General features: G+C 40.1%; 1 protein-coding gene across 1 annotated transcript in view; it reads right to left on the bottom strand.

Annotated features, from left to right (window-relative positions):
• The window catches only part of Fras1 (Fraser extracellular matrix complex subunit 1), a 267,670-nt gene that overhangs the window by 11,161 nt on the left and 230,015 nt on the right, over window positions 1–26,494 (bottom strand). Inside the window, exons 62-69 of the mRNA XM_026403132.2 lie at window positions 26,021–26,296; window positions 23,435–23,667; window positions 21,300–21,460; window positions 19,008–19,222; window positions 15,812–15,962; window positions 14,149–14,256; window positions 12,971–13,130; window positions 8,624–8,740 (exon numbers count right to left, since the gene is read on the bottom strand). Of these exons, the coding sequence (XP_026258917.2) occupies window positions 8,624–8,740; window positions 12,971–13,130; window positions 14,149–14,256; window positions 15,812–15,962; window positions 19,008–19,222; window positions 21,300–21,460; window positions 23,435–23,667; window positions 26,021–26,296 (1,421 nt within the window). The remainder of the gene's footprint in view (window positions 1–8,623; window positions 8,741–12,970; window positions 13,131–14,148; window positions 14,257–15,811; window positions 15,963–19,007; window positions 19,223–21,299; window positions 21,461–23,434; window positions 23,668–26,020; window positions 26,297–26,494) is intronic.

Below are 26,494 nucleotides of genomic sequence, written 5' to 3' on the forward strand. Positions count from 1 at the left end.
ATGGTGAAATGTTGGCCAAAGGAGGCAAAGTTGCAGTTAGAGAATGAGAGTGTCTAGGGTAAAGCATGATGGCTATAGGTCATAATATAGTTGCACACTGGATATTTACTTAGATTACCAAAGAAAGGTGACTATGTGAGAACACAGATACATTTATTTAGTAACCATTTCACTACATACATGAATATCAAACCATCTTATTGTACATCTTAAATATGAGCAATAAAATAAAGAAAGGAAGGAAAGAATTTCTCAACTCTGTTGTAGCACGAAAACAATGCTGAACCATGGGGTGTGGCTTATTCCAAAGTAAAACTGCATTTACCAAAGCAGGCAGAGAGTTGGAATGGTACTCTGGCTGCAGTTTACTGATCCCTGACCTGGAAGGTTGGAGCTACCCTTCACCAAGATGGAAAACTATAGAAAGGAATGTATCTGCTGGAGAAAGATAAAGACATGTTTTGGACATGTTAGGTTTCAGAGGCCTGTCAGAGCCAAGTGGAGGTGCTGAGTAATCAGTTTGATGGACAAGTGTCAACTCCAGAGGTGAGTCCTGGAGATGTTTGCTTGTACTGAAAACCTCGAGAGTGGGGGATAAAGAAAATCCGTAAGGAAGTGAAAAGCCATTAGAAGAGACTGTTCCAGCCTGATCCTGAGGGCGTTCCAAGTTCACAGGCTATGAAAAGATGGAGAACCAGCAAAGCAACAGAGGAAGAGCCAGCAAGGTTGAGAGAAACCTATAGTGTGATATCTCAGGTGAGAGAAGAAAGAGGTTCAAGGGGCAGACGTTGCTCAATGGCTAAGTGCTGCTGAGAGTACTGAAAAGGAAGAGCGAGGCTCCATCCCAGGATCAGGAACAGTCATCACTGACCTTGATAAGAACAAGCTGCACTGAGGGCTATCAGGAGAAGCTTGGCTGAGTGCTTTAAAAGATGATGGGCAGAGATTAATTGGAAATCATGGATATAGACAACTCTCCAGAGGCATACTGCAGGAAAAGAAATGAGAAAAATGTACGTGGAGAGAGAAATGGAATGTCAAGACACTGTTGTTGTTTTTGAAAGGTGGGAGAAGTTGCAACTTGCTTTTCAGCTGACCAGAGGGATTCATGGAGAAGAGAGAATTGCTTGAAATGTTCTTTATAAAGTGGAAAGAGACTTCAGGTTCTAGAGCAGAGGAGGGGAGGCTGCCTTTGGAGAGGAACTCAGAGCCTTTGTTTGTACCAACAGGTGTACAGGCAGAGATGCAGGAAGGTGGGTAGATATGATGATGGGAGCCTGTGTAAGTTCTCTTCTGGTTTCTTCTGTTTCTACCACATGGCAGGGCACAAGGTAATTGGCTGAGGTCAAGGACAGGAGAGAGAGCAAGCAAGTTCAGAGAAGGAATAAAACAGTTTAAAAAGTGGAAGAGTGGATGGGTTAGGGAAATAATGTATTTTGGTCAGTGGCCCTAGAGATCAATTTGAGATTAGTGATAGTGAACTTAAAGTTTTCTGGCTTTGACCTTGCTAAATATTCTGCCAGAACACACTCTCCTCTTACTTACTTATCCTTTAGATGGCAACTTGAATTCTTCTCTAGGGGGTTTTCCTTCTTGCTCTTACCTTCAGGCTAGCTTAGATCCCTTGGCTTCCATTCTCATATACTTTGCATGTTTCAATCGCAGAACTTCTCATGTTTTAAAACTTTATTTCAGTGTGTGACTATGATTGACATCTACATCAGCACTACAGATTCCATGGTCTCTGCTGGCTCAGCATGTATGCTCAATGCTAAATTCCTGATGCATGTTTTTGTCGAAGAACAGTGAATGAGTGATCACTTCACTGTTTCACTCTGTTTCGTATTTTGAGGGTGTCCCATTGGGTAGACTGGAGAGGATACAGGAAGAACTTGAAGTCCACACAAGCCAGAGCTAACTCTGCTTCAGCAATGATATCACCATTGGTCATATCAAGAGCTCATCTGCCTGACTTGGGGAAAATGATTTTTTCTCATTGATACTTACACTACTGGAATCCACCACAATGCCTGGTGCATACGACATTAATGTTGATTACATGGGATATATAACAGACCTGAGATTATTATAATAAATAATAATTTATTATGCATTATAGACCTCACAAAAAGAGTTACAATATGAAACACAATTCTTTTCAATTAAATCTGAATTCTCTGTGCCAGTCCTGATTTTATTGTGTGTTATAATTCTAGAATACACAAATGGAGTCATGTAAGGAATTGAAAGCAAGGTTAGGCCTGGAAGAAAGAATGGAGAATCTATAAGTAATGGTCTCCCTGAGGTAAGGCAAGGACATCAGTATCCTCACAACACTCTCCCCCCTGCCGTCTCCTCACCTACACCTCTGGGCCTGGAGATGGGGCTGGTACCTTTCTTGCTCCATTTTGTCATTTTCAAATCATTGCTTCTCTGTCCTTTTAAAAAACCCAAGCACCTACCATGGAGAAACTGTTTTTTTATATGATTTATACCATGGAGAAACTGTTTTTTATATGATTTATACTAGGAAATGTTCACATATATATAAATATTTTTTTGTAATAGAATCTGCTACAATAAACTAAATAGAATGGTCAAATAAATTGTAGAATATTCCTACAATGAATACATTAATGCAGTGAGCCGTAAATGGCAGCTACATGAATCAACACAAAGGAATCAACAATGATCCATGGAGAAAAGAAAAAAATAGCAGCAGAGAGAATTCACACAATATGAAACTTTTACATAGAGTTCAAAAACATGCAAAACCATGACAGGTGACCATGAAGTAAAGCCATAAAGCAAAACTAGGGATTGCAAATACAAATATCAGGTTAGTGGTCATCTTAGTGGGAGGAGGCAGGGAGTTTGACTGGATAGGACATTTATGAAGGACTGGTAGCCAGGCACAGTGGCACATGCCCACATGCCTGTAATCACAGCCACTGGGGAGGCTAAGACAGAAGGATCTCAAGTTCAAGGTCAGGCTCAGCAACTCAGCAAGATCCTGTCTCAGAATGAAAAGTAAAAAAAGGACTAAGGATGTAGCTCACCGATAAAGCGCTCCTGGGTCCAATCCCCAGTATACATAAATAATTAATTAAATAGGACTGGTAATGCTGTGTTTCTTGAGGTAGGTAGTAAACACATGTTTATTTTACATATCCATAATTTATGGTCCTCTGAATATCTGAAACATTTTATAATTTAAAAATGCAATATATGGTTAAAAATTCCTTAGCATATCCTGTTGAGTTATTTGCCTCTGTTCTTCCTATTGCAGCCAATTACCAATTTCTGGTCACCTTGCCTCCCTTAATGTAGATGACTATGATGTTCTCTAGCCTTGTTCCTGCCATCCACCCATCATGCTCATTTTGATATCCATATGGAAAAAAGATCCATGGAGAAACCTCACCTCTCAGTTTCCAGCTAATACCTAGCTTTTCATTTCACCAAAACTGATGCCAGATGTCTATTTTGTCATCCTCATTCCTCCAAACCTCATCCAAACCTCACCTCTCAGTTTCCTGACTTCCTCACCTCCACAGAGCTTGTTCTGACTGCACCACCCACTCTTCATATTCCTCCTGTGCACCAGCATCCCAATCTCATTTTCAGATACCTCACTCTCTACCACATGTATATTCCCAGTTCCTTTTACTCCCACTCATTAATTCTTCAACCACAGCAGGACCTCCCTGACCCACTTTACCAAGATGCAAAGGAACTGGAACACTCACGCATTCATCGTGGGAAGGTACAAACATAATTAACTATTGACAAATGCTAGGGGAAACAGTCTGACAGCTTCTTGAAAAGTTAAAAACAACCTACCATTCAATCCAACCATTGCATTTGGAGGTACTTACACAAGAAAACAGAAAACTCATGTCCATATAAGGCTTGCACTGAATGTTCATAGCAGCTTTATTTATCATAGTCCCAAACTGGAAACAACCCACATATCCATCCACTGATGAACTGATAAATTGTGCTAAATCCACACCATGGAATACAACAAAACAATAATTTTTTAAAAACTACTGATATACAGCGACAAATCCTCTGAAACGGAAATGAGGACAACTACTCCATTCACAATATCCTCAAAAAAAATAAAATTCTTGGGAATCAACTTAACAAAAGAGGTGAAAGACTTATACAATGAAAACTACAGAACCCTAAAGAAAGATATAGAAGAAGACCTTAGAAGATGGAAAAATATACCCTGTTCATGGATAGGCAGAATTAACATCATCAAAATGGCGATATTACCAAAAGTTCTCTATAAGTTCAATGCAATGCCAATCAAAATCCCAGCAGCATTTCTTGTAGAAATAGATAAAACAATCATGAAATTCATATGGAATAATAAAAGACCCAGAATAGCAAAAACAATGCTAAGCAGGAAGAGTGAATCAGGCAGGATAGCGATACCAGACTTCAAATTATACTACAGAGCAATAGTAACAAAAACAGCATGGTACTGGTACCAGAACAGGCGGGTGGAGCAATGGTACAGAATAGAGGACACAGTAACCAATCCACAAAACTACAACTATCTTATATTTGATAAAGGGGCTAAAAGCATGCAATGGAGGAAGGATAGCATCTTCAACAAATGGTGCTGGGAAAACTGGAAATCCATTTGCATCAAAATGAAACTGAATCCCTTTCTCTCACCATGCACAAAAGTTAACTCAAAATGGATCAAGGAGCTTGATATTAAATCAGAGACACGGCGTCTGATAGAAGAAAAAGTTGGCTATGATCTACATACTGTGGGGTCAGGCTCCAAATTCCTCAATAGGACACCCATAGCGCAAGAGTTAACAACTAGAATCAACAAATGGGACTTACTCAAACTAAAAAGTTTTTTCTCAGCAAAAGAAACAATAAGAGAGATAAACAGGGAGCCTACATCCTGGGAACAAATCTTTACTCCACACACTTCAGATAGAGCCCTAATATCCAGAGTATAGAAAGAACTCAAAAAATTAGACAATAAGATAACAAATAACCCAGTCAACAAATGGGCCAAGGATCTGAACAGACACTTCTCAGAGGAGGACATACAATCAATCCACAAGTACATGAGAAAATGCTCACCATCTCTAGCAGTCAGAGAAAGGCAAATCAAAACCACCCTAAGATACCATCTCACTCCAGTAAGATTGGCAGCCATCATGAAGTCCAACAACAACAAGTGCTGGAGAGGATGCGGGGAAAAGGGTACACTTGTTCATTGTTGGTGGGACTGCAAATTGGTGCAGCCAATTTGGAAAGCAGTATGGAGATTTCTTGGAAAGCTGGGAATGGAACCACCATTTGACCCAGCTATTCCCCTTCTCGGTCTATTCCCTAAAGACCTAATAAGAGCATGCTACAGGGACACTGCTACATCGATGTTCATAGCAGCACAATTCACGATAGCAAGATTGTGGAACCAACCTAGATGCCCTTCAATAGATGAATGGATAAAAAAAATGTGGCATTTATACACAATGGAGTATTACTCTGCATTAAAAAATGACAAAATCATAGAATTTGGAGGGAAATGGATGGCATTAGAGCAGATTATGCTAAGTGAAACTAGCCAATCCTTAAAAAACAAATGCCAAATGACTCCTTTGATATAAGGACAGGGTAGGGAGAAAGAGCTTGAGAAGAAGATTAACATTAAACAGGGATGAGAGGTGGGAGGGAAAGGGAGTGAGTAGGGAAATCGCATGGAAATGGAAGGTGATCCTCAGGGTTATACAAAATTACATATAAGAGGAAAGGAGGGGTAAGAGAAAAATAATACAAGTGGAAGAAATGATTTACAGTAGAAGGGGTAGAGAGAGAAAAGGGGAGGGGAGGGGAAGGGAGGGGAGGGGAGATAGGAGAGAATAGGATAGAAAGCAGAATACATCAGACACTAGAATGGCAATATGTAAATCAATGGAAGGGTAACTGATGTGATACAATAATCTGTATACGGGGTAAAATTGGGAGTTCATAACCCACTTGAATCAAACTGTGACATATGATATATTAAGAACTATGTAATGTTTTGAACGACCAACAATAAAAAAAAAGAAAAGAAACAAAATAAATAAATAAATAAATAAAAAGTATATGCTAGGGATAGGGGTATGATTCAGTGGTAGAGCACTTATCTAGCATGTACAAGGCCCTGGGTTCAATCCCCAGTACCAAAAAAAAAAAAAAAAAAAGTATATTCTAAAGACTATATTCTATTCCTTTGGTTGGAAATTAGATTTGGAATTTTAAGGTAGAGGACCTGAACTAGCTAGCCCATTGACTTGATGAAGCTAAACTCCTCTGGGTAATGCATTGAGATGTTCAAAAAGATTATTTGTACCCTTAGGCCATCCTGATGACCCAGGAAATGTCACTCACAAGTGACTTAAATCAAGTAGGCTATTAAATTCTTTTTAACAAAAGAAAAGCAGTTCAGATTCTTAATAATCACAAATAAAATTAAGAGGGCTGGGATGTGGCTCAAGCGGTAGCACGCTCGCCTGGCATGCGTGCGGCCCGGGTTCAATCCTCAGCACCACATACAAAGATGTTGTGTCCGCCGATAACCAAAAAATTAAAAAAATATTAAAAATTCTTTAAAAAAAAAACAAATAAAATTAAGAAACATGTTGATTCTAGATTTAAAAAAACTACTGATATATAGAGTAACATGGATCAATCAAAATAATCAGGCTTAGTGAAATAAGCCAGAGAAAAAATTCATATTGTATGACATCACTTATATAAAGTTCTAGAAAATGGAGACTCACCCATAGTGACAGAAAGCAGACCAGAAAAGTTACCCAGGGAAGGGGTTGAGGTGGGAGTGCACACAAAGCAGTGTAAAGAACACTTTTGGAGGAAATGGCTGTGTTTACTATTTTTTCAAATGAAGGTGTGCAGTCTACTCAGTGTCAACAGCAGACAATTTAAGATCAGTTCTGTTGGCCTCGGCCTACCTGCCTGCTGCCACCACCATTGCCATTTGCAATACTCACTTCTCTCCCTTCTCGGGGATGGTTCACTTCCTTTTCTTTTTTGGAACCTTAGGATTCTTCTCTTCCAGCTAATACCTGGCTTTTCATTTCACCAAAACTGATGCCAGATGTCTATTTCGTCATCCTCATTCCTCCATCACTAATCCCCTTGGCCTGAATCCACAGGCTCTGTCTTCTTCCTTCTGTGGAGAAATCCTCGGGGCTCCTAGCTAAAGGGGTCTTTCTAGTCTTGGCTCTCTCTTCCCCTTGCTCAGGGACTTTGCTCAGCAATGTGCTATCTCCCCCTGCACCATCCAACATTCCTCTCTACTGGATTACTCCTACCAGCAAATGAATATCCTGAAATACTTTCCCCCATAAAATGCAACCGAATAAAACCTCCTTCTTATTTGACTACTCATCTCAACAGTTACTGCTCCATTTTTCTAATGTCGTTTTAGCAGAATTTCTGCTTGTTTCTGCTTTCTTAGTTCTCTCCCTTAAATTTACTACAACCAGGCCAGTGTCCCCCTCAGTCCACCAAACTGTTCTTGGCTCAGCTCATCAATGAACTCAGTATTGCCAAATCCACTGGCTAATTGTCAGTCTTAAAGCCACAATCCAAATGGTCTTCTCTTCATATTAATGTCAGGTTCCGTTTGCACATCTTCTCTCTAAAATGGTTCTTAGTCTACAGCCATAACACCCTGAGCATGCCTGATCTCACCCATCCTTGGAAGCTAAGCAGGGTCAGACCTGGTTAGTATTGGGTGGGAGAAATGTTTTCTATCCCTTGCTCTGAGAAAGGAGGTACTGAACTGTATACAGTCTGAGAGCTCGGGTTGCTTTCAATCAACTGTTAGAATGTACTGCTATAATCTCAATGCCTAGGCTGGAGCAAAGCACAGGAGAAAGGCTGAATGGACACGGTGGAATGAATGAATATATGTGCAGCGCAGACAGTTCCTGGGCTGAGGAGGGTATGAGAGGATGGACAGTTGATTTTTGTAGTTAGGCTCTAGAAAGTCTCCCACAAACACTGAATTTGTGGACATTGAAACAGTGCTTGTAGGAGAACTGCAAGGTGAGGTTTCCCTATAAGCTTTCTGGTCACAAAACTTCATCACCTGATCAATACTTAAGCTTGTTTTATGTGTGTTCCTGTTTATAGACCCCTTACTCAATACATACTGTTGATTCATTAACATTGAACTCACAGTCAATGGCATTGTAACTCACACCTGAACAAAACTTACCTAGCACTCCATAGGGTACAGCATGGCCTTCAGCACCATGCTTGGGAGCCATTTTAAATATGGAAATCATAACAAAAAGCACATAAATGTGAAAAACACGGCACTAACTAGACTGTGAAAGGATACTTGCTTGTCACAGGACAGCTAAAAGCAGAAGGCAGAGTGAGGCCTCGCCCAGCCTCAGCTGGGGATGTGTGTGCTAGGTGACTTGGACTCTTTCCAATCTTTGCATGTCAGCGAATGATTATAAAAGCCAGGTGGGTATGGATTCGGGCTACATATAAACATGAATGGTAGGAGAATTTGCAAATAAGGAAACCACTATGAGGACTGACCACATCCATGTTTTCCTACCTTTCTGGGGCATGTGCAGTGCAGGCCAAGGGCTTCTCTCCTGGGTCGGTCCATGGCTGGGTGGGCTGCACGGTGCAAGGGATCAGGTAGATGGTGTACTCCCCGGAGTAGTCCTTCCTGGAAACAGACAGAGCAGACTGTGGTCATGGGAAACAACCTAGAGACTATTAATTGTTCCAGAAAGAAAGACCCAGATATATCCACCAATGTTCAGAAGGTGTTTTTGTGTAGCATCTAAGAACTTTACAAGTCTACAAACACCATTTTCAGGAACTCAACTCGGATTATTCTAACCTTTCAAGTATTATCCAGAGGTGTTAAATAGAGCTACATTCATTTATTCAAGTTCTTTTTGTGAGGAAAGATGAGAAGTCACAATGCTTATAAAAACCTAACAGATTCAGGTGATGACAAAAAAGAATTGGCCTTTGGATTTCACTAAACTTGTTAGACAAAGTGTTCAGTGTTTCCTGTCCACAGATGCCTGTTCAATACATTCTCAAATGCAAAAGCTCTTAAGATGTGACTGTGTCAAGTGCTGCTCTTACAGAATAGGTGGCAAATGCCTCAGGATTACAGGATACCACTCCAGGGTCTAACAGAAGCAGTGTCCTGTGGAATACCCCCAGCCCATTTCATTAGATTCCCATCCCAGACTCTACAGCCTCATCCCTTTGTGAAACTGAGGAGCATGATCCCTCCTCACTGGAGATACTCATTGGGAATCTCCTTGTTTATAGAAAATACAGGAATTCTCTAGGTCCATGACCTTGAAGGCATGGGGCCTTTGTACCCCTCTCTTATTTAATTTCCCACAATCCTCCCTGGGTAGCAGCCTTATCCCTGGCGGGTCATCTAGAAAGCAGTCACACATCCAGAAACTTCCAGAAGATTCTTCAAGGGGCTTGGGAGGCTGTCATCCATTGAATGAAGAGCTGCTGCAAACTCTGATTTTAATTGTAATGAATGATCTTTGAATAGTTCTAACATTTGCTGTGTTAATTTTGATGACATTTTAATATTTACCTATTTATTAGTTCTCTTTTCTCTGGTGCTAGTGATTGAACCCAGTGCCTCATGAACACAAGGCAAGTACTCTACCACTGAGCTACATTCTGTTATTATCTGTTTATTAGTAAAGTGATAGTAAAGATGTGGTATTTAAAAATAGTAAAAGTTTTGTGACACAGCTTGAGATGATTTTAGTGGAGTGGCACAGGCTGGGCACTGGGAAAGAGCCTAAGCCTGGCTTGGCTTTGCTACTGCTATGCTTGAATGACTTTGAGAAGCCATATGAACGTTTGCAGCCTTCATTTCTAAGCTTCTTCCCATTCTAATGTCTGTGTACCTGCAGTTTCCCCATAGGGTGCCTATCTTCCTCCAAAGCTTAGACTAGCAGAAAATGAGACCTAATATACTGTATTAGAATTACATGAAAATTGGCACCTATAATGTGATAGATGTCAAATACAACTTTCCTGCTGCTGGTGGTGCTGGCCTGACTTTTTAAAAGCAAGGTCCAGGCATGGATTTTTCTGCCTAATTGAATATTTCTGTTGATTATAGGTTACTATCACATGCAATGTGTACAGTAAATCAAAATGCAATAAATTAATTAAAAAAAAGAAAAGAAAATATAAGTATGTGAAGGGGGAGGAAATGTGTATAATAGTGGATGCATATGTACATATGTCTGAATAGATAGATATATGACATATAAGTTCCTCCCTGAAAATATTTTACTGCCTTTGTGTTAGAAAATTAATAAATATACAAATTCAAAGCAACTACAAAAAAAAAAAAAGTCAGGCCAGGCCATACTGATCCTCTGCTCAAACCCCAGGGCAGGGGGGCTTTTATTACAGCTCAATCAACACACTGGCTTATGGGGCCCTACACAGTGCCCTACCCAACTTCTCACTCTTCAACCTCATAGATTCTTAGCCTTTCCTTGACCTCTTCCCTGCAGCCTCACTGGTCTCCCTACTATTCCCTGGGCTTCCTGTAAATGCTGTCATCTCAGGACCTATGAGAGCAACCCTATTTCCAGATATCTGCCTACCCAACTCTCTCACCTTCTTCAAGTCTCTGTTCAAACTTCTTTGTGAGATCCACTGGGAATGTCCTAATTAAAATTATAATTTTTCCCATTCCAGGTTCCCCTTACCTGGCTCTGTGCTTTATTTTTCCATAATACTTATCAGCTTCTGACATACATCATACAGTCCAAGGTCACTTAGTGATGGGCACATATTCTGAAAAACGTGTTGTTAGGCTATTCAACATTGCTTGAGCATCATAGAGTGCACTTACACAAACCAAATGGCTATGACGTCACCAGTGGGCATCATCTTATAGGACTATTGTTGTCCCTATGTTGTTATGTGACAAGTGACCATACTTTGATTATGGACTATGTCTATGGTTTTTGTGTCTTCTTACTTTTCTGTAAATCCTATTTCAGGGATCTTTATTTTGTTTACTGTTATATTCAAAGTTCCCAAAACACTTTCTGTCGCACAGTAAAAGTTCGATAAATGTTTGGTCAAACAAATGAATGCAAAACAAATTGCATAATTTCCCAAGCCCTCAGTCTTCTTTTTCCCTATATTATTTAGGACAATTTCTTTTTTTAAAATTTTTAATTAAAAAAAATTTTTTTCTAGTTATACATGACAGTAGAATGTATTTTGACATATCAGACATACATGAAGTATAACTTCCCATTCTGTAGTTGTACATGATGTTGAATCTAGGTCAATTTCTTCATTAACCCTGCAAATATGTCAAACACAGCCTAGATGCAGGTCTTCAATCCTGTTGTTCCCACCTCCTTTCTAAAATGGAAACATTTCCCATACTACAAATTTGCCCCACTTCCCCGAGGAAGGCTTGTACAATTCCCAGCCCCCACTGGGCCCTCTGCTCTCTGAACAACAATGGTTGTGATGTTCTGTACCTCTCAGTGCATTCAGTACAGAATGATTGGTGGTATCTTCATTTTGCCATTTATTTATCTATGTATTTTATCTCCTTACCTCAAAGGTAAGTTCCTAATGGCTGCTTATGTAGGAACTACTATGTCTAAAACCTGTAGTGGGATTTAAGGTGAGTGAGACAAGCCTTTCACCTGGGGAAGCTTGCAATCAGGTGAACAAATGGAACCAGCCAATGGGACCATCATATGATAATCAGCTGTGATACAGTGGAAACTAGAACAAACTGGGGCCAGGAGGATGAAGCTATTAGCACTGAACAGTCAAGGAACTGTCCTAGAGGGATTAATTTTGAGTTGGGTCTCAGAGGAGTTGGACTTTTGCAGCAGTAAAAGACTAGGGAGGGTAGAGGAGATTGCCAAGGCACGGGGGTATGGATGCTTTGGTGGGTTTAGGTGCTGGTGAGATACTGAATGTGGTTAGAAGACTGAGTTTGAGACTAGGCTCAGGGAGGGCGGGGCTTTATGTGCTTCAGGGGTGTGGACTCCATCCAGAGGATAATGAGGAGTCTGCTGAGAACTTAAAGCAGGACAGTTTTCTGCCTCTAAATTGGGACAATGTACATGGATAATCTCATGAGGTCCTAGGGAGCACCATCTCTGAAGATTACTGTGTTGATTCCAAAGGAATCATGATGTAATAAAAATACCTGATATAAAATAAAAAATTACAATTAAGGAAATCCTTAGGAAAATGATTAAGACAATCTACCATTTCTTAACTACAAAACTGGGACAAGATTTTCATGTTAGATATACCTCTTAATTTCATGGCCTATAAAAGAACAATGATAATATTTGTGACAGACTCTTGTTTGCCCCCTTTTCCTTTTCACAGTAGTTTTAATTTTGCTTTTCCCATTCTTCTTTTAAAAATGAGATATCCCACTACTTCCTATTCTTCTGTATGTTGTGTGGAGTCATGTGTAACTCTTTTCTAGTCATTGGGCCATAAAGGTGGATCTGGACCTAAAAACCAGAAATCCTAGATTTTGTACTGGTTCTGGTAATTGAAACAAAGTTTCTTTAGGATAAAATGTTTTAGTTGGATACATTTTCTGGCTTCTCTTTGAAGTGCCAAGAGACTAAGTTCCAGGCAGTGGGATGTGAGTAGAAGTGACCTGGGCCTCCTCTGGTCTTTCCCTTCGAATAAGCCTGATTACTTCCTGTCTTCAGCATCAGAAGTGGATTTGCTCTCTTTCTTTCTTTCTTTCTTTCTTTGATAGAGGGTTGTTTCTATGCTCCTTTTAAAATGGAAATTCAACCATCAAAGGAAAACCTTATGTCCCAAGCTTCTGAAAGCAACTGAAAACTTTTCAGATCAATTCTGTAAGCGTCTGTCATCTACTTACCTGTTATAGGAGCTTGTGGCTCTCCAGAGTTGATAAGGAGAATCAAAAGTCTGAGCACTCCACAAGAGCTGCAGGTCAAATTCAATTCCTCCTAGGTGGTCTGGAGTTAATATAAAGGATTTCACATCTGGGAGAGTGTGGTGCTCCATCACAAACTGTCCTATTTCAAGGGGAAAAATACACATACTTACGATTCGTGAGTTTTATTGTACTCAAGGTAAAACCCTTCTAAAAGCCTAAGAACTGAATTCATGCTGTTCTATCAAACAACTGAGGTTTTATCCTTTTGCCCCTTCAAGTATATCCCACATTGGTTGAGACAGCACAGCATCTAACCCCAACTGATCACCCCACTCATGGTGGCTGTCATGGAATACGGTACATGTGTAAACAATATTAATATGTCTCATGAAAATGGGGTGGAGTTTACATACATCAAGGTGGTCATTATATGACTATGGATGTTGAATATACCTAGCTTTGAATTCAAGCCAACACGTTGATTGGACATAAAAAGGGTTAGAAGTTTATAAACAGAAATATCAATATTGGATAAAAATCACATTTAGGGTCACTAAAGTCCTTGATGGAAGGGGACTTCCATCAATTGTAAAATTGTAAATGCTATTAGGTGAAGGTTACTTAGCAAGACACCTCTGTTCTCTAAAACACCAGTAACTGTTGTGAATGAACAGAAGTAGGTGGATTATTCTAGATTAAAGAGAAAAAAACTAAAGAGAGAAAACAACCAAAATGTAACAAGTGAAGCATGATGGAATTCACCTACCTTTTATACAAACAGGTTTAAAATAAATGTAAAGAAACATATAAACAATTAGAAAAGACTTTTGAGGGATAATAGAGGAAATACGTATAGGAACTGAATATTATTGAATCAATGTTAAATATGTTGGAGGTGAAAATGGCTTTTGCATAAGAAAAACATCCTTGTTCTTTGGAGATAGCTACGAAAGTATTTACAGTAACTTGACATGAAGACAGCAGCTTGTTTTCAAATGAAGTAACAAAATAAGGTACGTTTATGTATGTTCATACATGTAGAGTAAAATGATCACAACTGTTGACTTTGCTTTTTGTTGTTCTAGTTTTTCTACTTTTCTGCAGGTTCAAATTACTTCTTAACAAAATGCTGGTTAAAAAACCCACACTGATATTACCTCTGAATTTGGCATGGGTCTTGAATTCAATGACGAGGCGGCCATCCTCTCGAATATAGATTCTTATTATCTGAAGCCTTGCAGAGAGCACACTGTCTGTCTGGATTCCTAGGCAGGCATACATAAAATGTCCAAATTATGGTCTGGAGAAGACCTTCAGAATGACAGCCTACTTTGAAGTTATCTCATGGTCATCTTTAAGTAAAGCTGTGTATTTATTTGACTGTGACACAAGAGAAAATTAATAGATTCTAGAGAAATATTTGCCATTAAATAGTATGACAGCTCATTCCACTTGGCTTTTTTTTTTTAACAGTTCCTCTGTCTTTGACATAGACTCTTCATACATATAGATAGAGTTCATCCCATAGCTCTGAAAATAACAAATCTGAAATTTCTTAGCATCAAACTTTATAAACCAAGAAGTGATGACAGTGTATCTGCTTCATATTGTATTTTCCTTTCAGTATTAATAAAGTCATTAGTCCTGATGGCTACAGTTAGGACTCAAACCATTGGAGAAGTAGAGGGGAGCTTGCAGAAGGCCAGCTGTATAGACACGGCATGAGCAAGCTGTGGCTTCAGAAGACAACTGCAGTCATGATGCCCAGCAGGTTGATAAGGACCCCCCAAGAGAATAACTGAAGGAGAAAAATAAAGTTCAATAAAACCAAAGCCAAAATTCAAGGGATAATCTGGACCAACTTATTGGGAAAACCAAATTATCTTCCCATAAAGAATATAAAGTCAACAAATGATCTGAGCTTAAGCCACTTAAGCAAATTACTAGAGGCAAAGCCATCCCTAAAGAAAATTCCTGAAGCCCCATGTGTGCAGATAAAGTGCATCAGCTTTTTCTGGGGTGGGGGAGGGAGTAATGGGAGAAGTAGAAGTAAGGGGAAATGGGTTTGGGGTCCTGTTGAAGTATAGGACACTGGAAATGAGAAAAAGAATAGAACAACAAAACCAAGGACGCCCCATTGGAATGAGTGGAGGAGAGAACCTGGCAGTTTTAGGAGACATTTTTATAATAGCGGTGGGAGAAGGGGTATGTGTCCCCAGCGGGGATACTCAGTGGGGACACTCAGTGGGACTGAGGTGCGTGCTGCTGGCAGAGGGGCCTTCTCAGATCCAGCCCAGGGGGGCTCCTTGGAAAGGGGCAAAAATAGGGACAAGCCTGAGGGGAATATCATTTTAAAAATTCAGCATTGTTAAAATCTTTGTTTTTGAGAATCAACAAAGGAGCCAATAATGTCAAATGAATCAAGTAAGTCGCTTAACTTATCACATCAAGTGGTTCTGACATATTCCCATTTCCTTGCATCTAATTTGAAGATCCTTTGCTTCTTAAACAAGATGAACTACACTGTTTTTAACCAGGTGATGATCACACTCTATTAGAACAGGTACTCCCTGAATCCCTGATGGGCAGTCTAGGACCCACTGTCACTTGCCATCCTCTATTCTGGGCCCCTTCCGGGGTCAGCAGATATGGACATGGCTTTTTCTAAGGAACCATAGATATGCACTTTCCAGACTTCAGGCAGCAGTCCTGTGACTTTCTATAGGAAGTCAGGAATAGAGCTGCTGTCAACAGTCACTGCATATTTAATCTTGATTACTGAGTGTGAGGTAGGAACAGTGAAGCTGTCCATAGGCATACCTGTTCTCCAGAGGACTGTGTCATAGAAGAAGGAGAACTCCATCTCCGTGTGGTGCTCCAAAGAGGCCCAGCCCCTGGGGGCGGTCACATAGATGTAAGACACGTAGAGAGGCACGTGCACTGTCAGGAAGGACTGAGCGGAGTCCCTCACCTGGCAAGGAAACAGTATGCATGTGTAGAGGCTTATTGCTTCCCCAGGTGAAAGGGCACATGTGGTCATCACCTCAGTTCAATTTCCACTCACTCAGTCATGCACTTATCCAATAATTATCAAGAGCCCATAGCTGAACTTAATTTTTAAAAAAATTAAGTAAGGGCTGGGGATATAGCTCAATTGGTAGAGTGCTTGCCTTGCATGCACTAAGGCCCTGGTTCAATCCCCAGAACCACAAAAAAGAAATAAAGAGGGTAGAAAATGGTCAGGATGCTTCTTTAGATTGAATGATCTGCAATGCTTTTTTGAACAAAAGTTGTTTTTTTTGTTTGTTTGTTTTTAACAAAACACCTCTGAAGAGTGAGAATTAGCTTTACTTCTACTCTCTAGTTGCTAGAAGTCTTAGCTGAAAATTTAAAGTATCACAGTTATTCCCGAGTGATGGACCTGCTGGCTCTACCATTCACTGCATTCTCTCTCTGCTGATGGCTCGCAGGTGACCTGCAGGACAGCCGGAATCAACCATGACCGGGAAGAGGTCCAAGTCGGTCCCCTGGGAGGAACAGTGCCAGGCTCAGGAAGTTTTAGTGAGGATTCCTGCCTCCTGCTCCATAAACAAAGACCTGGAGATCATATCTGGGAAGCTAACAACACACAGCTCGGAGCTGTATATGGCTTTGATAATTTCCTATCCTGTAAATTGTGTTGGAAAGAATTTTGAAAAGGCAGCGGGAACACTTCTTTCTAAAAGGGTTCCTGCTATTAATTTGGCCCAACGATATTTATTTTACTATGAAATGAACAAAACTGGATGGAAAGATCACAAAAAAAATAGTAAAAGCTTTCATGGTAAAGCTAACTGGGTTTATGTGTGTAAGTGGTGGAGTTGTTTTATTCATTTTTAAAAATGTTTTATATATTTCTCCCCCAAAATATGAATTTATTTTTTTTAACAAAAAGCTAAGTTAGTTGGTGCAAAATAATTTTATTTTGTCATTGGACAAATACTATAACATATTAAGGGACTTATATTTCCTTTGGTTGAGGCAGGAAAGATGGACATCATTACCCTAGGTACAAATACTATAACATATTAAGGGACTTATATTTCCTTTGGTTGAGGCAGGAAAGATGGACATCATTACCCTAGGTACATATATGACTGCACATATGGTGGGATGCTACATCATGTACAACCAGAGAAATGAAAAGTTGTGCTGCAATTGTGTACAATGAATCAAAATGCATAAAAAAATAGGCTCTGATAGCTTTAAAAATACAATGTAAAGGGATTTTTATGGATAATTAAGGAAAAGAACCAAATGCTTTATCAATATTCAAGACATTAAAAACTTAATTTTTCTAAAAAGTGTTTTTCATATTCAAAGTTGCTAGGGATTGAAAATTTGATGTCAGCTTTTTCAAAAGACTTGATAATTTCATATTCACTTAATGTCCCTTTTGGACATGACATATTCTGTTTTCTTTAGAAAATTTCCAGATATTTTCTGGATTTTATGCCACATCTATCCATTAAAACACAGCTTTTGCTAAATACACCTGCCCCAACCCCATAATTGTTCATATTAGAACCTTAACAATCCTTTAAATCCTTAATAATTTTTTGGAAAAATTTATTTTCCCCTCTTTGTTTCTCTCTCATTCTCTTTTAGACTTCAAACTTAAAAAGTAAAAATCCCCTGACAACTGTTGCTGCAGACCGATTTTATTCTAGAAACTGTGCTAGGTACTTTCGCATGTTGAGTTAGAGTCAGAATTTCAGAGGAGGCTCCAAGAAGTTTTATTTCATCCAATTCTGCTAATATTTGATAGAGAAAGATATAAACTAGGAATGGTTCGGGTTCTATATTTTTCTATGACATTTCAGCAATTCCAATTATTTTTAAAGAAACCAACAACAACAAAATACTTCTGTGTACATATTTTTTCTGTGTCAATTTAAAAAGTGGGGCAAAATTAATACAAAATCCTTGTCTTTGGAGTTTTGAAACATACTCTGAAAAAATCTAAATGTATAATCAAAGCAAAATAACGGAGAACAGAGAGTACTATTTTTTGATTGTTCCAGGAGAGGAACAATCATTTCTGCAATTTCCAGCAACTGTAGGTTATGCAACTGCAGAAATAGAAACAAAAACCCAAGACAGTCTTAAAATTCTATTCAGTAGAGGGCAGTAGTGTATACAAAACAAGAGGAATGGGGACAGAGATACTGCAAAGAACATAACAAAATTTAATCAAAGATACTTCCCCAAATGATTACGTCCTCCCCAAGTTCCTTCCTTCAGTGAGGTTAAACCTGATTTGAAATGAAGAACAAACACCTAGCTAATTTTTGTCTATTTGAGATAAGTGCTCAAAATGGGATGAAAACTGTTTTAGGATTTATTTTCCCATGAGGATGGATGAGCCTAGTTTCTCTGCCTTTTGATACAACTGCCCTGCTCTTCTATGACCCTGGCTTCTTGCTATAAAATCTCCAGTTGTCACTAATGTTTATTTGTGTTCTCTCTCCCTCTCCATCCCACAGGGGTTGTTAGTTTGGAATAGGTATGGAATGGGTGTTTCCAACCGTTCTCTCTCCTCAGTGCTTGGGCCAACAGTGTTCTTCTTGTCTTCTGAAAATCGGGGTGTATACCTGCCTTTCTGACTCACTGCCCCAAGTGGGGAGGAGAATACATCTATGTGGTGATAACCTTGCTATCAAATGTAGATCTTTTCAACTTTACAAAATATACAGAGGGAAAAACAAAAATGCCCAGAGAAGTAAATATTAAATTTTTATGTAAATAACTGTGCCAAATAATAACCCACCCGCCCATTAACTTAATTTACAGGACATTGGGGTTTAGCCACAATGCTGCCAAGATCTTACTTGAGAGACTTATAAAGAAGCATCCCTCAGTGGGTTGGCCCAGTTCTGGAAGCAAAGTGCCTTTTGAAGTCCTCCAGGAATGAACAGGGTTGGTACCGGCACCTATGTGCATGTAGCCCTTGAGCGGGAGCTACCAGAACACCCACCTGGAAGTCAGCAGTTACAGAGCCCCCGCAGACGTCAATGAGCTCCGTCATGTCATAATATGCATCAAAGGTCCACACACAGCTCTTCAGATTCAGGTGTTTGTATAGCTGGATGGTCTTTGGCTCCCGCACACTGGGGTCAAACTGGAAGGGGCGGTCATATCCAGGACCCAGGGCAGTGCTGTCATAGACCACATCATCCAGGAAGCCTGCCTCTGCCAGAGAGGGAAGGGACAAGGAATGGTAACTCAGCTTGAGGATGCCTAGAAGCTGGATAGGGAGAAGAGACTCATTTTTGACAGAGAGAGAGCTTTTTTCTCATTTGTCTATCAATAGAGCAACCCAGAGCTCCCAATGCAGAGTATGTGAGAAGAGCTTGTAAAGAGCATCACTGCCCATTGCCAGGTGTTACACAGAGTCCAGGTACAGGGAGGAAAAGGTGGACAAATGATACCATAAATGAAGAAAATAGATCTCAGAAAAGAAACACACTGTAGCTTCACCTGTACACCTGGCCAGTGTGGTTCTGTTTTACCTACTTCACAATCAGTCTTGAAGAATTGCATTTATTAGCTGGGTGTGGTGGTACACACCTAATCCCAGTGGCTTGGGAGGCTGAGGCAGGAGGATTGTGAGTTCAAAGCCAGCCTCAGTAACTTAGTGAGGCCCTAAGCAACTCAGTGAGATCTTGTCTCAAAATAAAATACAAAAAAGGGCTAGGGATGTGGCTCAGTGGTTAAGCACCCCTGGGTTCAATTCCCAGTACCAAAAAAGAAAAAAAGAAATGGATTTACTTCATGGATCATTCACTGACCAATTACTATTTCTGAAGACCAATTTAAAGAACAGCTTTTTTGGAAAGCCAGCAAACCAACATCAGACTCTCTCTTCTCGCTCCCTCTATGGTTTCTGAACTTTGGGGAAAAATGTCTTAATGAGTAAATAGCTGGCTAATGAAGCTTGACTAAACCTCACCTGCTACAGGCAAAAATTATTGGATCAAAAGCTTCCAAGCAAGCGAACTATTCTGAATTAAAACAGACCTTTATGCAGCACAGAGATGAATACAGATACAATTTTTAGCACATTAAATTTAAAATTTTTATAGTACTAAAAGTGATGATAGAATTTTAAAAGAGTTAATGTATCTCTTAGAATGCCTGACACCAGCAATCAGCCTTTGTCCCACAAAGAAAAGGGACTCAATTGGCCTGTGTTGAATCCAATGGTTTTCAAACAGGAAGAGATGCAAAGTTTCAGTGTTTAAACACGGTTATGTTTCCCCCACTAGCAGCTTATGGGAACCAATTTAACTTTGATGTGCAGCTCAATGATTTAAGAATATTCTGCCCTCAACTAATTCTACTGAATAAAGACCATCACTATCCAAAATGATGTTTAATGAATATGAAAGAGCATATGAATGCATTTCTGTCTTCAAAAACACTGTTAAATGATTCACTAGTTGTGAGGGAGGAAATGTGCTTTTAACGTGCACTTGCTAAGGTAAATGGAAACAGACAGGACTCTTTGTAAAGTCAAATGTCTGCTGTGGTGAACACAGAGATGTGCCCACTGCCTTACTCTCAGCTCCTTCAGGATGGTGACAGCTGCAGAATAGCTCAGTCCAAAGTCAAGGTCTGGCCTTTTGGGCTGGAAGTAGGACAAATCTCTCCAGAGTTTCTTGCTCTGTGGGCCTGCAGGGGAGTTTGACTTCTCCCTCTACCCAGTCCTGTTTCCTCTCCTTCCTTTAGATAGGTGCTGAGCCCTAAAAAAATGCCTCACACCCTAAACTTCTCAGCTCCTGCTTCTGGAGAATTCATCCTTAAACATCTAACACCTGCACTTCAGCTTTCCAAAGAGGCTGCTATCCTGAAATTTTCGAGCAGAGACCCAAAAATGCTCTCTAGAGGGGAGGGAAGGGACTAAAATTTTCCACAGTAGGCACTTTAAACATGTCAACATATTTAATCCTCACCTAGATTAGTAGCAATATTTACCCTCATGCTATAAACAAGAAAACAGCAGCTCAGAGAGGTCAAGCTATCACTGTTCAGTTGCATAGGTTGTGGGATAAGGATTGGAATCTAAATCAATCTGACTTCAAAGTCCTTATTCTTTCGTATTCACTTTATTGTTCCTATGTTGGATGCTTGCTAAGAAGGAAAAATTATCTGCATATTTTGAGGTCAGGAAAGCATATAAAGCAGAGATTTTCCCCATTTAGTCACACACCCCCAAAAGTCACTGCACAGGATGTATGGGAAAACCGGTACCCAGCTCATTCCTCACCTGAGATGCCTTTCAGGTCGTGGGTGGTGACTAAATTGGAGCAGACATGCTGGTGTCTGTAGATGGACTCAGATAATAGAAAATGCAAGTTGTGCAATGGCATGGTGGAGATAAGAGGCAGCATTCCATCCTGGTGTGGGATCTGCACTGAAATGTGGATTCTAGGGGAGAAAAGGCAGAAACAAGTGTTATCTGCATGCTCTGAATAGTTGGTAGGATGTATTTCTTTTTCATCACAAATCTGTTTTCACCAATGAATTTAGTAATCTTCCTTCCCCTGCAGCTTGCCATGTACTATTTCTATCTGAACATGAGGGTGTGGATATACATGTGGGGTTGCTTTCTCCCCCAAGAGATCCTCCAGACTCAAGACTGATAGCAATCAGGAATCAGAGATTTTTTTCCTATATACGATAACATCACAACCACAAATTACTTTAAAGATTTATTTTGCATTAAATGGAAGGTTTGTATCCTCAGGAGCTAAAGCTGAATGACCAATACAGGAGCTGCCCCTGTTCTATTTCAATGAAAATCTGTGGAAGCTGGGAGGGTACCACACTCGTGTATTTTATAGTACTTATTTGAGTCAAAAAATATCATTGGGGCTGCAAATAGGGTAGAGCACAGACCTAGCATGTATGATGGTGCTGCGTTCCATCTCCAGCAATGAAAGCAAAAAAATCATTGAATTCTTAAATTCTAAGGCCAATTTCCCCACCCAGCCAAATATCATAGAAATATAATGTCTCACTACTCACATGATCTCTCCTCAAATAAACACTGCCCCCTCTCTTCTTTGTCTGTAAGTTTCACCAACACCTTACACCTGGCCCTTACTAGCCTCAAACCGCAGCATGTTCTCCCTTCACCTACATTCCTCTACTCTAGGTGAACTTTGGACAAGGAAATCAATGACTTATATATATGGGCTGCTTTTTCTTGTGTGTTTGGAGGCTCTGCTTATCTTGCCTCCCCACTATGAGCATAAGAACCATTTCCTTCTTTCCTTTTGTTTTTTCACTGCATACAGTATACAATTCTAAAGAAAATATGAGCTTAATAAATATTGGTTAAGACCGCAGCACAACAGAACTGTACTTATAGGCTGCATTTGTTTTCATTGTATGAGTTTACATTTTCAGCATGTTTTATTGAAGGTGTGTTTTGAGTATACATAGGTTGCCTCTGCAAGCAAAGAACCACATTTTAAAGAGGAATTTGAGCCTCAGATGTAAAGAGGATGACCCTTTTCCTAAGAAGGAGTCAGTTGTACTTTGAGTACTTCTCTTATTGATCTTTTACAAAAACAAGTTTTATTCTATTTGGGGAAAAAGAGAGGAATTTGTGTATTTGGGGGTTCACAGTCAAACCCCATTTCTCTGAACTCAGTTGTTCATTAAAGTACACACTTAAACTCTGCAAGGTTTAATGAATACCTATGGTGTAAGTGAATTCCCTTTTGCTATAAAAAATTGAAATTATCCCTCTCCCACTAAAATCATGGTGGCACAGGAAAAACAGTTTAGTGGCATGGAGTTTAGACAGTGCTATCACTCATTTGTTCATCAGATATGCTGCAAATGCCTCATAGGCCAAATAGCACTGAACTAGGTATACAGGAGATGCAAAATTAATAATCATGGTCTCTGCCCGTAAGGTTTTACCATCTACCATGTGGATAGAGAGGAAGAATGATGACAATACTCTGAAAGAGGCATTGGCAGGTGCCGGAGGAGCCTCTAAATTAAATTGGAGGAAATGATGAAGATTTTCCTAGAAGAGAAGCTATGAGCTAAGTATCACAGGACAGCCGGATTTAACTGTAGCAAGTAGAAGGGGTGGGAGAGAGTTGGAGCTGATGGTAAAGGCATGTAATCTAAAAGAGGTGGAAGCCCCTGTGATTCTTTGTGGGTGGACTGGCAAGTAAAAATGTTAAGGTGAGGGCTAAGAGGCTAGGAAAATAGACAAGAGACAGACCTCGAGGGATCTTTGAATTAAAAAAAAAAAACTTTGAAGCAAAAATTATCGCTACATTTATTTTGCAGAAGCATTACTCACTGATCTGTGCCACCTGGAAAGCATATAAAGGATACTGGAAAAGTCACTTGGGTGGAAGGGACCACCTGCCTGACCTGTTCGGATGCTCCTTGTGTTTGACGTCCAGGTATTTCAAGGTTGCGATGAAGGACTGTGCCTGGAAGCCTCTAGCTGTCCCGGCCACCACTGGAGTGTGGCAGATAGCACTGTCTGTTCCAATGGTGACAATGTTGCTCCTTAAGGGGGTCCCCACGTGGCCCACCTTATCCACAGCCTTTGCCACACAGCGCACATGGAACCTCCGGCTGAAGTAAATGCTATCTAAGACCTAGAAGAAGAATAAAGCACCTCAGACATGTACATACAATCTGAGCAGGTCCTTACACTGTGTCTTCTGGGTTAGATGACACAATAAGCTGTTGGCACAAAGTAATTTGGGAAGGCCATCCAGCCACCCACCCACTAATCTGTCCATCTTCTCATTTATTCATTCATTTGTCACATAACCACTGACTTATCACCATGGACCAGGCACTAGAGACAGAGCAGTGAGTACTTACAGTCTAAGGAGATAAGATGGAAAAGACAGATGTGGGGGCAAGAGTCCAAACATGCCTGGTTACCAATGAACAGTATTGTTCTCCTTGTGTACTAGTTTAGCAAAAGGACTACCCAACTATATTTCAGACCTTTCAGCAAGACTGATTGGCCTCCAAGCCACTGTTGCTGGGAGCATAGAGAAACTGGCTAAGGCCCTTGCAGGGCTTTACACCTAGACATAAATTCCTCAATTTATTCTAGGATACTTGGTCAATGACATCACAGGCTCAAAGGCCCTCACACAGAACATTAACTCCCCTGGGGGGGGGGAATACATCCAATCAACAAACAGCTCTTCCCTCTCCCATCCTCTTCCACTATCAACCACTTGGGAGGCAGATCTGAGCTTTTAGCTTCTGATCCCCTTATCAGTCGTCCCTGATAATAAAGCTTCTTTCTGCAAGAACCCAGTACTGTGGTATTGGCTCCTATACATGTTGGGCTCTAGCCCTTGCTTGATGACAATGGTATTTGGATACTGAAGAGAGATGCTTCCTCCTCAGGAGTATTTCTTTCTTTCTTTCTTTTCTACTGCTCCACTCTTAGACCCGCAAGGGTCACAATAACATGCAGGCTGAACGCTGAGAACTTGACCTCTGACTCCTCCCAGCCTTGAGGGTCTTCATATAGATCCCTTCACATTTTCAGATATATAGGAACAATAAGAGGGCTCAACAATCTGTGCAGAGGCAATGTAGGTCACCAGGACTATGTGTCCACTCTCAAAAGGAAATACATAATGAGAAAAATTAATTAGTAGTTCTGTATGCCTCAGAACTCCCACAAAGCAATCATACGAATGTATAAATTCTTCCCATGAAAACAATTTTTACTGAAGTCCATTAAAAATTAAAGAAGATTTTTCCATTAAACTTTTTTTTTTAATTAGCTGCCAACTCTTTATTTATTTATATATGGACTTATTCCAGTAGGGATTTGAGGCATATAACAAAAATGCATACAGCATGATGGTCTTAAATCAAATGAAGAAATAAAGATAAAGCAAAGGAAATTGGAGTAAAGGGTATTATTTACCAATTCATTGTAAGACAAAAAACTCAAGAGTCATCAATTTTGTATTTGTAAAAAATACATAGTTGTCTCAAATATACAAATATGGTTTTGTTGGACACAGAATTAGATATTTATAAAACAATAAGTTAAGTCTTGCCATTTTAATTTTTTAATAATAAGGAAGATGACTTACATTTGAACCAGGTTATATTGCAAAAGAATGGAACTCTGGGCTTTCTGAGTAAGCTGTGCTGAAGATAATGGATATGAGTAACCCTTCCAATAAAAAATCAAGGACTGTGTGCTGGATTCTGTGCTAAGCCTGAACCTCCACTGCTTTTGTCTCTTTTGGAAGAGAATCAGCTTCACTGGTGCAATGTGTGGAACCGGTAGTGGACTGGCTTCTAAGGGTGGAAAATAGCAGTATTCACTGCTCTGTGATGGTCTGGACTCAAAGGTCTTTGAGGGCGGCAACTGCCTTAGGAACTTCTTTTCATGTCCATCCACAGGGCTTTGCAAAATGCCGATCACTCCACAGCCATTCTATCCTTTTGTAAAACTGGTTGCTATTAAAGTGCTGGCCACTTTGGGATATACAAATATGACAGAAACCTTAATCCATGTCCTGAAGGAGTTTATATCTGAATACTTTGAATGATTAAAAATATGTGAAAAGAATAGTAATCACTTAATGGTACTGACCTGGAAATTTGAGCTTATTTTATCATTTATAGTAACACTGGTCAGTGACCTTGTTAAGTAGAAGAAATATTGTTTTGCAGATCAGGAGATTAAGACCAAGAGGGCAAGTAACTTCTTAACATCACATATTAAAATAGGCAGAATTAGGGTTTGTGAACAGGTTTTCTGACTAGCAGCTTAGTTTTCTTTCTATCATACTATAATGCCTTTCCTTATGTATAAGAATGAACAAACTATATATGCATCTGTGTATTTGTGTTATTCCAAATGCCATGCATGAATCTGAAGGAATTTGACAGAATCGGAGTAACAAAGGGATTCGGCAATTCTCTTCCTCCCCAGGCCGGCCGGGCCACCAGACTTACCATGTGGTTGACGCTGGTGAAGGGGGTGTTGTCAGTGATGGTCTCAAAGGGAGACCGGGCCCCATTGCCATCGGTGGGGGCAGCCACTTCCCAGCTGAACTGCACGGACGTCTGGTTGATGCCTGCCTCGCTGCAGCGCTCCTTCATGACAGCATACCTGGGGAAGTGAGGGTCACAGGGTGTGACACAGATCAGTGGGTAGCCTGGAGAGGGGGCCTTCTTGACTCCTTCCTTGGTAACCTCTTCCACGTGGTCGTAGTCAGCAAGGGTGACAACCTGAGAAAGGCAGCAAAGCTTCAGGTTAGGTTGGTTCTTGGGAAGATCGGAGATCCCTTGCCCAGAGACACTCCTGATCACTTAATTTCTAGGGATTCTTTAAAATATAACTGAAGGTTTTATAATCCTTTGCCGGGTACCCTTAAGGGCACTGCATATCTTTAGTGGTACAGGAAATCCTCCTACTGCCTGAGCTAA

This window comes from Urocitellus parryii, chromosome 10 (genome assembly GCF_045843805.1).
Source record: "Urocitellus parryii isolate mUroPar1 chromosome 10, mUroPar1.hap1, whole genome shotgun sequence".
Lineage (NCBI taxonomy): Eukaryota > Metazoa > Chordata > Mammalia > Rodentia > Sciuridae > Urocitellus > Urocitellus parryii.